The 15,460-nt window shown below is 36.5% G+C and overlaps 2 protein-coding genes across 2 annotated transcripts in view; both read left to right on the top strand.

The window, feature by feature from the left end:
• The window catches only part of LOC149173644 (subtilisin-like protease SBT5.3), a 46,380-nt gene extending 35,794 nt beyond the window's left edge, over nt 1-10,586 (top strand). Inside the window, exon 14 of the mRNA XM_089426778.1 lies at nt 9,788-10,586. Coding sequence (XP_089282904.1) covers nt 9,788-10,586 — 799 coding nt within the window. The remainder of the gene's footprint in view (nt 1-9,787) is intronic.
• Nucleotides 10,587-10,640: 54 nt separating this feature from the next.
• Nucleotides 10,641-13,598, top strand: LOC149173643 (cysteine-rich receptor-like protein kinase 44). Its single transcript, XM_089424691.1, has 6 exons — nt 10,641-11,052; nt 11,177-11,367; nt 11,520-11,730; nt 11,848-12,082; nt 12,295-12,445; nt 13,175-13,598. The coding sequence occupies exons 1-6, from the start codon at nt 10,641-10,643 to the stop codon at nt 13,496-13,498; spliced, it is 1,524 nt and encodes a 507-aa protein (XP_089280817.1). The 3' UTR covers nt 13,499-13,598.
• Nucleotides 13,599-15,460: the final 1,862 nt, after the last annotated feature.

Below are 15,460 nucleotides of genomic sequence, written 5' to 3'. Positions count from 1 at the left end.
CTATTATTAATAAAATAGATAGAAAAATTTTCCAAAAAAATTAAACATGAAAAACCCAAAATTCACCTGAAAAATCTCTTAATTATTATTAAAAGTTAAAATTTTTGTTAGGATGATAAATATGGTTTATATTGGAATTCTACTTAAGGAATTTATATTTTCAATAAAATAAATAATTGAATTTTCAAATCAAAAAATATATTTGATGCCAATAAAAAATGGGAAAAATTTGTGAATCATTTTTTAGTTTCTTAGATCGGTTCCCTCTTTAATTTATTAAAAAATAATTTGTGAAACATGCTGTCATGGTTAGCTCTCGAAAAAATAATTTGAAAATCGTGGAAATTACATACACCTTGTTATCTCTTATTGTTTTGCGTTCTGGGTATATTTGTTCGCATATTTGGTATACTGGTATCTTCTTGCAGGTGAAGAGCATAACAAGTGGTATTAGAGCACTTTCTAGGGCCGGTGGGATCTCCATTTTTATATTAAAAAAAATTGGCTAGAGACGTGTTCCAACATCTTTAAACCACGGGATTTGTCGTTGAGCGCATAAACCTGCGAATTTGGGGAGGTATGCATGCAGGAAATACAAGAGGTGGTCACGCTTGTTGGATTCCCTTGTAACCCCTGTGGGTACCCCTTCGAGTAGTAGCACATTAGACAGAACCACGCATGGACTGTCTTCCAGGTACCCTCTAGGTATAGCGGAAGCCCCCTAAGCTCTCTTGAAACCTCGCCATAGATAAACCATAAATCGTCTTGCTGCTACAGTACACCGAGAACAGTACTCAGGGAGATTACTCGCGCATACGACAGGGTAGTCGGGTTGTACAGCTAAGGGTACAGTTGATCCTCCTTGGTTAGTGCCCTGAAAGATTAGGCCGAGTACTACTGTCAGACCCTTATGTATATTGTGATCTGTAGCACTTGACACTCCTTGAGACCATAGTTCCCTTGTCTCTCTCTAGATCACGCATCATCTTTGCCAATTCAGATCTAGCAGGTGGGATTCTGTCGGAACCATAAAAATCAGTTCCGCCATTCAGATCTATCAACCGCCAATCAGATCTATCAGATCTGCCATTCAGGTCTAGTCGTTTGGGTTCTGTAGTAGTCGCGACAATCAGATCCGCCATTCAGATCTAGTAGTAGGGGTTTGATCATTGCCACATTCCTACTCATAATCTGTAGTTGAGGGTTAGGCGACAGATCTGACTATTTGTGTGGGCCCCTATACCTGGGTGTGATTCTCGTAAGACATTGGGCAGAATTTACTTTTCTAGGATTCAGCTACTGTAGTATTCCTAAGCGAGGAGTCAAACTCCTTTAGGAGTTAAAAAAAAAATGGTCTGAGACCCTCCCGGGATGCTTATAGGAGACTTAGCCCATAAGAATCAACTCGACAGGCTGAGAAAGGTGGTACCATTCGCTTGTTAGCGTAAAAATTTTGGGTGGTCCCAAATTTTATTTTTCTTGTAATACCGACAATTGCACCAGATCAGTGCATGGTACAAACCAGAGCTCAAGCTATGGCCAATGAGAAGATTGACACCCTTGAACAAAAGTTGGACACATTACTAAAGATGATCCAGAACTTAGCTGACACAATGATAAAGGGCAAGTTGGGGGAACACTCGGAGGCATATGCTTTTAATGAAAACATTGAGGGTGAGTCTAGCCATTCTCTTCACCTCTTTGAAGATCACCAACAGTCCTAGCCGCGACCACCCAAGCTGGACACGTATAAATTTGATGGTTCTCATCCGGCCACATGGCTAGCACAAATGGAGCAATATTTCAAATTGAATCACATCAGAGATGATGCGACTCAACTAAGTGTGGGTAGCATGTACTTGGACCACGAAAGGTGGCAATGGTGGCAGTGGCATCAACGTTGTTATGGAAGGCCCGTGACTTGGAAGACATTCTCAAAAGCCCTGACAGATCGCTTTGACCATGAATCTAAATTCTTGGGTCATCTTGCTAAACTCCGACAAATAGGAAGAGTGAACGAATATATTACAGCCTTTGAAGCCTTAGCCTTCCGCACAGGAGGTCTACATGATCACTTCTACTTGGAATGTTTTTTAAGTGGTCTCAAAGAAGCCATACAAGGCCACGCCCGACTGCAACACCCAACCTCATAGCTAGATGCTTGCAAGATAGCTCATGAAGTAGAACGTGCGTTAGAGACCTAGTCCAATCGCCCAAATTTCATAGCCAAAGGTCACCCCACCCAGGCTCAAAGCACTACCCAAACACTCAAGGTTCAAAAGGTGTCACCTGCGGAAATGGCGGAAAGAAGAAAGCAAGGATTTTGTTACTACTGTGATAAGAAATACTCCCCGGGGCATAAATGCAAGGAGCCCAAATTCTTTCAAATTGATGTTACTGATCACAGTTCATCAGAGGAAGCCCCACCACTTGACGAACCATAGGAGGAAGATGAGGACAACCAGTTGGAAAATGTACCTGAAGAACTAGTTATCTCGCTTCATGCTTTGGCAGGGATTTCTTCTCCCCAAACTCTCAAAATCAGAGGTTTTATTAAGCATTTCCCTGTAGTAGTCTTGATTGATAGTGGTAGTACGCATAACTTTATCCATCAAAGAGTCGCGGAAGCAGTGCATTATTTTGTCAGAGCATCCTCTAACTTCTAGGTCCAAATTGTTGATGGGGAACAATGAAATGTTAAGGCCGCTGTGAAAATGTCAAACTTCAAATGGGGGATTATCAGCTAAAGACCCACATGTTTTCCATACACATGGGAGGGTGTGACATTATCTTGGGTGCTGAATGGCTCTGCACACTCGACCCAATCACAATGGATTTCCAGGGGTTATATATGAGCTTTAAGTAGAACAACCACACACATACCCTCTGCGGACTCCAGGCAGGTGCTCCCTCTATCATCAGCTCGCATAAGATGGAAAAATTGTTAAAAAAGGGCCACCATGGAGTTATAGCCCAATTTAATGCCATCCAGGCCTTTGAACCCACTTCTCTTCATATTCATCCTGAGATGTAATAGATCTTAAGCAACCATCTGCCGGTCTTTGACAAGCCTCATGAGCTTCCACCCTCGAGAGGGGAACATGATCATAGCATTACTTTGGTCCCACGAGCCTAACCACCAAATGTGCGTCCATATAGATATCCATTCGCCCAAAAGAATGAAATTGAAAAAATCATCAAGGAACCCCTAGAAGCAGGCGTCATTCGTCCTAGCATTAGTCCTTATTTATCGCCTGTGGTCATGGTGCTCAAGAAAGATGGGGAATGGCATATGTGTCCAGACTTCAGGGCCCTCAACAAGCTGATGGTCAAAGATAAATTTCCCATCCACTTCGTCGATGATTTGCTGGATGAAATAAATGGGGCTCAATTCTTTACTAAGCTCGACCTTTGCTCGGGCTATCACCAAATTCGCATGAAAGAAGTAGACATTCCAAAGACTGCTTTCCAAACTCATGAAGGCCATTATGAATTCCTGGTCATGCCATTTGGTCTTTATAATGCCCCATCCACTTTTCAGAGCCTCATGAACCACCTGCTCAAACCATATCTCAGAAAAGTTTTCCATGTTTTCTTTGATGACATCCTCATCTACAGACGCACTTAGGCCACACATCTTCAGCATGTAGATATGTTCTTGCAACTGCTCCGGAAGCATAAATTGTTTGTCAAGATGTCCAAGTTCTCTTTTGGCATGGAAGAAGTTGAGTATTTGGGCCACATTGTGGGGTGTGAAGGTGTCAGGGTGGACCCAAAAAGATCCAGGCAATGCAGGATTGAACTCAACCAAAGACCTTGAAGAGCTTGAGAGCATTTTTGGGTCTCACAGGCTACTATTGCAAATTTGTCTGCAATTATGGTAGCATTGCTAGACCCCTCACTCACCTTCTCAAGAAAAATTCATTTCTCTAGAATGATGAAGCACAACAGGCATTTATAGCTCTCAAATAGGCCATGTGTTCCACTCTTGTATTAGCACTACCCGACTTCACCAAATCTTTTGTGATTGAATGTGATGCTTCAGGTATAGGTATTGGGGCGGTCTTAATGCAGGAAGGTCGACCCTTGGCCTTCACTAGCCAACAACTAAGTGGGACAAATCTGGGACAATCTACCTATGAGAAGGAGATGATGGCCATCTTACATGCAGTAGATACCTGAAAACCATACTTATTGGGGCGGCGTTTCCAAATCCACATAGACCATCAAAGCCTTAAATATTTTTTGGAGCAACGCCTATCCTCACCACAACAAAATAAATGGGCCGCCAAAATGTTGGGATATGATTATGAGGTAATTTACAAGAAAGGGCACAAAAATGTCGTAGCAGATGCTTTATCATGCCAATTTGAGGAGGAAAGCACCCTACTCGCAATCTCCCTTCCCATTCCAGAATGGATTGAAGAGGTTCGCAAGGAATGGTTTTCACATCCTTTGCTCTCCCAACTCATTAATAAATTGCAGGCAGATCCAAATTCCACAGCGAGCTACTCTTGGCAGGATGAGATTCTTCGCTACAAGGACAAAGTCATGATATCACCAACATCCACCCTCAAAAGTTTCATTTGGCGGATTTGCACTCATCTCCCACTGCAGGCCATTCAGGCTTTCAGAAGACTTATGCTCACACTCGACGTTCATTCTTTTGGACAGGCATGAAAAAAGACATTCTTAATTTTGTAGCTAAGTGTGATGTATGTTAGTGCCACAAAGGAGAAACAGTCAAATCCCCAAGCACATTACAGCCATTGCCCATCTCGGCCTCAATCTGGATGAAGGTTTCTATGGACTTCATTACAGGTCTTTTGAAGTCAGGTAACAAGATAGTCATCATGGTGGTTGTGGACAGACTTTCTAAGTATGCTCATTTTTGCGCCCTACCCCACCCTTTTACACCGGCTTTGGTGGTTCAATCTTTCATGGACCAGATCTTCAAGTTGCATGGCATGCCCACTTCCATTGTGTCTAATTGTGACCCGATCTTCACCAGTAACTTTTGGTAGGAACCCTTTAGGCTACAAGGTACCCAACTACAACTTAGTACTTCCTATCATCCCCAAACTAATGGTCAAACTGAAGTATTCAATAAATGTCTGGAGACCTACCTTAGGTGTTTCACTTCAGAAAAGCAACATCTATGGGTACAGTGGTTAACTCTAGCAGAATGGTGGTATAACACTAACTATCATCCCACCATCAAAATGACTCCATATGAACCAGTTTATGGTCAAATCCCTCCTTCACCTACTTCTTATATCCAGGGATGCTCGAAGGTATAAGCAATGGATCGACTCCTACAGAACCGCATAGCCATGCTGGTCCACCTCAAAGAGAATCTCCATCAAGCTCAAAACCGCATGAAGCAATAGGCAGATCAACATCGTTCAGAACACAAATTTCAAGAAGGGGATCAGGTATTTTTGAGGCTGCAACCATATAAGCAAACATCACTCAAAGACAAGGGTTGTCAAAAATTATCTCCAAAATTCTACAGACTGTATCAAGTACTTCAGTGCATCGGAGAAGTAGCATACAAGCTAGCTTTGCCACCCACGGCAAAAATCCATCCAGTCTTCCATGTCTCATGCCTCAAGAAAGTGATTGGGAACCATTGCCGAATTCAAACCAGTCTACCGGAATTGGATGAAGAAGGTTCAATCTGGCTCCAACCTGAACAGGTTCTGGACACGCGAGAACGGCACCTGCGCGGCCGCACGATCAAGGAAGTCCTCGTCAAGTGGAAAGACACCTCTCTAGAAGATGCGACCTGGGAACCAGCCACTGTCCTTCAACAATTTCCACAGCTTCAGCCTTGAGGACAAGGATATTTCTATGGGGGAGGGCATGTTAGGGTCCAACCCTAAACCCCTTATTTCTGTAATAGGGTCGAGTCATAGTTATAGTTAAGTAAAGAGTCAATAAAGGCCATATTAATAATCGTAAGTGGTTGACCTGCATTTAATGAAGGGACCACAGTTAGTTGCAAATGGGCCATGGTATTAGATAGATGGTATTAATAAGAACCATGGTATTGACCCATGGTAATGCATGTATGAATCCTATATAAAGGATAGAGACTCCCCTCGAGGAGCATCGTGTCTTATTTTGTAATTGAGCCCAGCTCTATTGGAGGTTTCCCCCTTGAAGAGGCAAGTGAACATTGCTTTCTTTTCTGAATAATAAAATATATGTTGTTATTTCTTATTGCTCTGTTTTCTAGGTATATTTCTTCGCATATTTGGTATTCTGGTATCTTCTCGCAAGTCAAGAGCATAACCTTATTGTTGAGTGTTGATTAGTTGTCCATGTGGCTATATATTTGATGCTACATTTTAACAATATGTACATGTAAACATGGCTCTCTTATTAATAAAAACATGTTAATTTTTATTTTATTTTTTGTCTTGAAAAAATAATAAATTAAATAAAAATCCAATATTTAATAATAGTAATAATAATTAAAAAACAATCATATTAAAAGGTAGTAAAATTAATATTAATATTTATTTTCACATTTTATAAATTCTTGAATTTTCACATATCATTAACCAAGAGGGGCAACATAATATGGTAGTAGTAGAATATAATTTTCTATCAATCTCCAACTATATTTATACCCATATAATATTTCTATAGTTTGTAGAATTTAACAAGAATTTGTAATATTTCTTGAAAGATCTAGTAAGAATTTATAATTTGTCTTTTGATTAACAAAGGCATAGAAAATGTATTAATATTTCTTCCAAAAAAACATTTGTTAAGTACAATATCTCTATTATTGTATATTTTAAGGAAATGGTATTTATGCAAAGAGTTATAAGTTTAAATGTTATATTTAAATGTGTTTAATAAGAAATGTTTGCATTTTATGAAAAAAATATAGATATAAATACTTATATTTCTTCTCATTTTATTAAAATAGTAAGATAAAGAGAAACATAATTTGGATAAGAAAACAATTTCAGAGGATAACATTTTAATGAAATTATTTCTTGTAATATTTATGCGAATTTAGTTCATAATTAGAATGGAAAATAATCCAATCCTTAACATCCAAAAACTTGTTTTCCAACATTGAGTGATGATTATGGATTGATCATAATTATTTAATGTAGGTGTATTATCCATAAATTAAAATCAAGTCCCAATGCTAAGAATACATCACTCAATATTGGAGGAATTATTAGAATGTGTAGGATAATCTAAATAACATGAGACAAAAAGTACAAATGTCCAATTGTTATGCTTGCAAATGATGATGTAACAAAGAGTACATGTTGCTTCCTTGCATGTTGTAAATATGAAAAAATCTTTTAATGTTTAAGAAAATGTTAACATGTCTATAAATTGGTGTTATATATCTAAAATCATTGTTTAGAAGCTAGGAAGAGAGTGAAAATGATACAAAGAATCTCCGGTGTGAGTAAAGCCTTCATGCCCATTGTAGGAGGTTTTCAACATGTTTTCAGAATGGGGCCATTTATAACACCCATATCCATCAGAATGGGGCCATTTATCACACCCATATCTAATGTCATAGTGGAAGATTGTTTAATGAAGTATTGAAGATTGCTTAATGTACATATTCTCATTGGATCTTTGATATTAGGTTAGTTGTATATCCTCCATATATCATTTGGTGTAATATCCTAGAATGATTGTTATAGCTTGTTGATTTGTAAATAACCAATTTATGACTTACTCTCTTTACCAACATGGATTCTCTATAAAAGTCTTTTCTTGCACTTTTTTTTCATTATTATATAAAGAGATTTATATTTTAAAAAACTAAAAAGTCTATATATGTCCTCTGCCCTTTATAAAATTCTCAATCATTATTTTTTCTTTTGTATTTACAATTTTACTTGCACACAATACAACCAACTAACTTGCACACCATATAACCAACTCACGAGCGATAATAAATAACACACAAAAATTTCAATGAGTTAAAAATTACTATATCAAATCTCGAATTTTAAATAGTTTATAATTTCTATAAAATTAGTGACAAACCATTAGTTGCATAAGCCATTGGGGGGTAAATTTAGTCACGAGAATACTTCAACCAAAAAATATTCTCATAATACTAAATTTCATCAAGGAAGACCGCGGTCAAATTAATTAAATCTTTCCGTCTTTGGCGTTTGAATAACAAAGTCTTCAAGAATGATGCTAAACACCTACTTTTCTGGTAAAATAAAGTAAACACCGATACCGCAGAAAATGGAGCTCCCTTTTTGAAGTTTGAATTATGGTCAATTCCCACATTTCCGCAAAACTAAGAAAACCTATCACATTTCCATAAAATTAATCACAAAGCATTCACTGCACACGCCACTGGGGTAAGCCCTGGCATAAAATTAATCAAAAAATATTCTCAGAAATTTTTTAATAAAAGAATAATTGTTGAATTGAGGCTTCTGTGATCTATATCAGTCTATGAGAGATTTTTCGGCATAAATCACAAGATGTATCATTTGTCAATGCGTTTTGAACCAGTCAATGTAGTTCATCGTCAGGACAAGTTGATGAACCAGATCCAACTTTGCATGTTAAATAGCATGACCAGAGTCTCCAACAGCTAACTAAACCAACCGCTAAAAACAAATAAATTCCTAACCTCGAAAATGAATAAATAAATAATATAATTTAATATGAAATTAGTTGAAATATGGAACAAATAAATATATAAATAATATAATTTAATTCTCATAAATCTTTTGCCTAAATTTCTAAAAGGTAGACGGCAGTTAGATTAATTAAATCTTTCCGTCTATTTGATGTCTGAATAAATGAAGACTTTATACATCTTCATTTCAAAATTTCAAAAAGAAGACCGCACTCCTATTAATTAAATCTTTCCGTCTCATTGACGTTTGAATAAATCAAAAAGTATTTTCAGAAATATTTTCGGCATCTTCCAGTGGACCGCCGCCCCTCATATTAATAAATATTTCCGCCTGTTTCGAGTTTGAATAAATGAGGCTGAGCCTAAAAAACATCCTGAAACGAAAAAATAAAAATAAAATATTGATTGCTCTCTTCAGTGGGGGGTAAGAATTAGTGAGCAAAAAGCCCGCACTTACTTTCATAAAATCAATCGAAAGTAAGTAAGTCATGTTGTCGGTTTGTAACTATGACCAGACAAGAGTTTCTATTTTTTAGCAGTAAAGCCAATGTTACTTACTTGTAAAAAAAACGTATTTATAAAATAAGTTTTAAAAAGTTTGCAAAATTAATTAATAATCTTTTTCCTGGCCTCGAGATCTTTTCCTTTTAACCCTTAAATGTGCAATATGAAATATGAGATATTTTCCAAAAAGAAGAGCGCACTCACGTCACTTAAATCCAAAAACGCCTGTTTCCTGTTCGAAGAGAATCAAATTAAGAAAAGCAGAAACTTTTTCGAGATCTTCGGGTCAAAAAGAAGAGCGCACTCACGTCACTTAAATCCAAAAACGCCTGTTTCCTGTTCGAAGAGAATCAAATTAAGAAAAGCATAAACTTTTTCGAGATCTTCGGGTCAAAAAGAAGAGCGCACTCACGTCACTTAAATCCAAAAACGCCTGTTTCCTGTTCGAAGAGAATCAAATTAAGAAAAGCATAAACTTTTTCGAGATCTTCAAAAAACCCTCTCTAAGCTTCAAAAAAGCCCCCTCCTGCCTTCAGTCAAGACAAAGATGACGAGCTTCCACGAAAAGCATTCATGGTTTTTCCTGGTTATGTTGATTTCCCTATTTTATCTTCATATACACATTTGCAGCAGTACAGACGAAGTGTCGTGGCCGGCTCCTCGCTGCAACACCACCAATATGTCAGAAGGCAGTAAGTATGTGAGCAATTTGAATACAGCGCTGAGTATCCTTCATGTAGACGCGTCCCTAAGAAGGTTTAATAGTAGTGAATATGGCCAAAGTCCTGATCAAGTATATGCCCTCCTCCAATGCATGGGGAACTCAACGGTCAATGAATGTTACAATTGTTCAGAACAAGCAAAGATTGATGTTCTAAAGGTTTGTGGGACTAGTATTGGTAGCAGGGTTCTGGAAAATTTCTGCTTCTTACGTTTTGAAAACTATGACTTTATCGGAGAAGTGAATACTTTTGTGGTGAATTTGACAAATCCCAAAAAAGTCTCCGCCGACCCTGATGTCTTTCTCGCGGCTGCTCAGCAGCTTTTGTCAAATTTATCATCTGATATTGTATCTGGATCTGCAGCGAATCGATTTGCTTCCCGTTCAATTATAGATTCGTCGGGGCATCCCATTTTGGCTCTGGCTCAGTGCTGGGGAGATATAACCCTTGATGACTGCCAAAAATGTCTGTCAATAGCGATCGAATCTTTGTTCACCGATAATTCTGGAAGTCTTGGAGGTCGGGGCTTGGCGGGAAGCTGCTTTGTTCAATATGAATCCAATGGTTCCTCTAATCCCCTGCCTCCAGCAGCAGCACCACCAGAAAAGTCTGGCAACAAAATACCCGGAACAGTCGCATTTTCCAAGACTGTGGGCTGCCGCTTGCTTCCATACTTCCTTCTATTCTGGGCTCTCTGGCCTCTCTGATTTAATCCAGCTGGCTGGACTCTTTGTTCCTGCTATATCATCTACACCAGCTTTATGGGAACAGTTCTTTACTTTTATCGCCAACTTGATTTCGCTGATGCTCTTCATCATATTTCGCATTTGCGGATCTGTTTTTATCTATGTTTTGGATCCATCTCCTCCGCCGGTTTGCCGCGGAATATTGCTCTCATCAATATTTTCTCACATATCATGCACTGTTCATACGCATTTGTCTCAACAAAACACTCTGAACAACTGACTGCTATGTTTATGCTCGGCTCGACAGCAGCCCTAATGTACTCACGATCATTATATTCACTTAATATAATCTATTCTGTTTTTTTCCCTCTGAACAAAATAAAAATAGTTTTAGGTGCTTTTGGCGGCATCCTTCTCCTGTTAATGATATGCCTCTTTGCAATTCGCAAACGATTGAAGAATGCTGTATTTGGAAGGCCTGAAGAAGGTATTCGAGAATCCGTTTTTTTATTTTTATTTTGTCTGTTATCCTGTAATATGCCAATATAGGCCACTGAATGTATCTTTGTTGCAATTTCTGAGATCGCTGTGAATTTTCATTTGTACTGTAGTTCACTATATTGGGGACAACTCACAAATCAATGAAGATGAGCAACCAGTCAGGCAGGGGCAAGTCCTAGTTGAGATTCCTAACCTCTCCAATGATTTCAGAGTGTTTAAAATGGAAACATTGGCAGCTGCCACACAAAATTTTCATGATGATAACAAGCTCGGTGAGGGAGGATTTGGCAGTGTATACAAGGTAACATACCTTACCAAAGCTTATAGTCTATCTAGTATTACAATACAAGTGTAGATTGATAGGTCCAATGAAAACGAATTCAAAACCTAAATACATTAGGAGGACAATTAAATTAAGCGAATCTTCACCTTAATTTTCTCTCAACCACTCAGGGAACTACTCCAGAGGGAAACGAAATAGCAGTGAAGAAACTGTCCTTAGGGTCTATGCAAGGAAAAGAGGAGTTTTTCAATGAAGTTAAGCTGGTGGCCAAAATTCAACATCGAAATCTTGTGAGGTTACATGGATGTTGTGCAGAGGAATCAGAAAGATTGCTGGTTTATGAATACTTACCCAATAACAGCCTTGATAAAATGCTATTCGGTGAGTCACTCTCGTTTTGTTTTATTGAAATTAGCAGGTCCTGAAAACCAATCCTTGAAATGTTTAAAAAGGCTTAGGATGGTCGTCATAATTCAATATCCTGCATGGTGGATGCAGATCCAATTAAACGCAGACAACTTGATTGGCAGAAGCGTTACTCCATTATACTTGGAGTGACTCGAGGGCTTCTTTACTTGCACGAGGATTCTCATCTCAGGATTATTCATCGGGATGTTAAAGCAAGCAACATTTTGTTGGACAGCAACTTGAAACCGAAAATAGCAGATTTCGGGTTAGCTAGACTTTTTGATGAAGACGAAACTCATGTCAAAACAAGAATTGCTGGAACTCGGTAATATTTCAACACATAAACTACTCCATCGCTTTTACTATGGGTGTCAAGACTAGTCCTTATTAGACTACTTCCCAAGTGATAAGATTGATTACAAAGGATGCCATTCCTGCCTTCACTCTTTTCTTTTTGTAAGATGCAGGAATGCAGTTTTCTTTTTTACATATCTTTTACTTTTCCATATATTTGTAAACTGACATTGTAATTTGTAGAGGATATATGGCACCAGAGTATGCTATGCATGGGCAATTGTCTGCTAAAGCTGATGTTTATAGCTTCGGGATTCTTCTTCTGGAACTTATGAGTGGAAGAAAAAACACGGATTTTAATTTATCCCCTCAAACGCAGTTCCTTTTAGAATGGGTAAGATAAATTTACAATATTTATGTTACTAAGATCATCTTATTCAGTTCATTTCTTATGGTAGTTAAAATAAATTTGTCACAAAGTCAGGTAATTTTGAAGACATGGTAAAAAAGGTCTGAAAATTGTTAAAATGTCTTAGAATTTGTAAATGACATAATAAAAGGGCTCGACATTGTTAGTGGGCAAAGCCCGTAACATAACTATTTCAATTTTGTTCTTTAGGAATTTGTTAGGGTTTGTATTTATAGAGTAACTATTTCAATTTTGTTTTTTAAGGAATTTGTTGTGGTTTGTATTTGTATATGTGTTTACTATATTTGTTGTGGTTTGTATTTGTATATGTGTTTACTATATTGATGATAAATCATATTTGCTGGTTTGAGATTTGAAACTTAAGTCGAAAATTTGATATAGATCACGAAATCTTTAATTTAATATATTTTAATTCAATATATTTTAATCTCTTTTTTATCTTATGAGTAAATTTTCAACCAAACGCAACACAAATCAACTCAACTCAACTGTAACCCATTACACTGTAGAATCCCAAGCCTTTTAAAAGCTTTGAATTCATTATATGTAACCACCGTTTGTCTAACCACCTTGACCTTTTCAGAGATCAAGTTTATATAACTTGTGTGATTCAACCTAAACTAATTACCCATTTTATATGAATTACGTATACAGTTTGCCATGCCAATTTGACGATGTATTCTGGTTCTGCAGGCATGGGGATTATACAAACAAGGAAATGTTGTGGACATGATTGATCCAGCAGTAATTGAAAGTTGCGGCCCCGATCGGGAACAAGCCTTGATATGCGTTCACGTTGGGTTGTTATGTACACAAGCCAAGGCATCACTTCGCCCATCAATGTCTACAGTCAACTTGATGCTTTCAACTAATTTTGTTATGTTACCAGAACCCACAGAACCTGCTTTTCTGAGTTGTGGTTCTGCAACCATCTCTTCTTCTGCTCAATCGCACATTCCTGGCCCAGCTCCCCCATCCAATGCCGATGCTTCAATTAGTGAGTTGGAAGCCAGGTAATTGTAGGTTGTTGATTCTCCATTTGCACAACTGTTATGCAACCAAACATATGACCATTGGTATCACATCATAGCGAATAGAAAATGGAGGTTATATGGTTGATGCAATTCTATTAGGATTGAAATTGATGGCTTATGATTCTGGTTTTAAATATTATAATTCTAAAATATATAGATATTAAATTAAAAATTTGAAACTCTTAAAGATTAGTTTTATGGGTTAAGTTTTTATTGTTAAAGCCTTTCTTTTTTCTAATAGGAAGATGGCGTCAATTCTTATATATTTTGGGTTAGGCTAGGCTCTGTATCTGTCCAAATATTATTTTTAGAAAAAAAATATTATTTGTGACCATTATTCGAAGTAATAAGTGCTAAATGGACTATTCAAAAATCATAGAAAATTAATTACAAGAAAATAGTTATAGATGAATGATTTACTTACACAATTGAATCCCAAAAAATAATATCAAAAAAATATATATTTTTAATAATTATAAAAATAAAATTATTTTATTTTTTTAAATTAATTAAATAACAACTTGAAAATAAATAATTTTAAATATATTTATTATATAAAAATAATTAATAAAAACATAAATTCTAAATATATTTATTATTTAAAAATAATTAATAAAAACATAAATTCTAAAGATTATGTATTAATTTTAAGAGATACAACTATCTTTATATTTAAATAAACACTACTTGGTTAAAAAAACAATATTAATTTATACGCTTACATTATTTTGAATTTTAAAATATTCCTAAAGCTGTGAAATTTAGTCTCCAAACACCAGAAGTATACACCGATGTCCATCAAGCATCGAGACATTGCAATACATTGGTCTATACTATTATATGCAATACATTTGTCTATATTGTTAAAAAAAATGGGAGGGGCTAGTTCCCTACAGAAGCATTATGGGCCCTCTTTTTTTACATATATTAGTACAATTGCGTGTCAGAACACGCTGACAGCGGTCACATTGAAACACATACCAAATTCCGCCATCGAGGTCTCCATAGATATGTTACAAAGGAAATTACGTAAGATGGTAGCATAGGAAAGAGAGAGAAAGAAGAAAGAATATGTGATATGTTATGCGATTTAATTGAATATTTAATTTATAAATATGATTTTTTTTATTTAAAAAATAATGTAAGGTTTGAAGAATTGTTTGGATAAAGAAATTGGTTTTTAATTTTTGTCTTGGCTTATAGTTCAGGGACAATTCAAACAACTAAATGCATTATTGTTTATTTTTTTCTAATAAAACACAAATGCCACAAAAATGGTGAGAGTATATTGAATCATATACAAACAAATTTCGTTTCGATTGTTTTTTTTTTTCCTTTGCAATTGTACCAAATGTTGCAAAGGAAACACCGTAAGTGGATAACATATGGAAGAAGAGCATATATGAAGACATATGTGATATGTTATGTGATCTAATGGGAGCCCATATGATAATTTGAGAATTAAATGAAATAAGAACCAGAAGACAAGTGGATTGTCAATATTGCATAAAGTTTTATTAACCTTGGACAATTAGTTTCAATTTCCAAAAACAAACATATTCAACGATGAAAATGAATGATTAAAAGTACCTTAAATGATATAATGATGCAAGAATGACATCCAACAGGTTGTGGGATATACATTCTTGTCACCCTGGAAGGTGGATGACCTAGAGTGCTGAAAGTAATGCTTCCATATCATGTGTTCCATGTGTATTACAAGCTGTTAGTGAATATTCCAAGGTGTTATTCTAGATGTGGTTGTTTCCCATGTGTATGAGTTGTTGTTGTGTCATGTCCCAGTCATAGATCCACTTTCTTAGGATCTAGATTTGTCGAAGTCAATAATTTGTATGCTATATATATGTAACTTTTGTGATCAATAAAGATATGAGAGTGATTTGTGTTGTGTGTCATAATGTGCTTTCTTTATTTTTGTAACATG

Source organism: Pinus tabuliformis, chromosome 4_2, assembly GCF_031772625.1.
Source record: "Pinus tabuliformis cultivar Carrire ecotype Pingquan chromosome 4_2, CPIR1, whole genome shotgun sequence".
Taxonomy (NCBI): Eukaryota; Viridiplantae; Streptophyta; class Pinopsida; order Pinales; family Pinaceae; genus Pinus; species Pinus tabuliformis.
The sequence above is the reverse complement of the archived record's forward strand: the minus strand, read 5'-3'. Positions and strand labels throughout refer to the sequence as shown.

What these genes read in the sequence shown, in the direction of transcription:
- LOC149173643 (XM_089424691.1), top strand. Translation starts at nt 10,641, where the DNA reads ATGGGAACAGTTCTTTACTTTTATCGCCAACTTGATTTCGCTGATGCT. An exon ending in GATTTGGCAGTGTATACAAG is followed by an intron (nt 11,368 to 11,519) that starts GTAACATACCTT and finishes TCAACCACTCAG; the next exon opens with GGAACTACTCCAGAGGGAAA. An exon ending in ACAAGAATTGCTGGAACTCG is followed by an intron (nt 12,083 to 12,294) that starts GTAATATTTCAA and finishes TGTAATTTGTAG; the next exon opens with AGGATATATGGCACCAGAGT.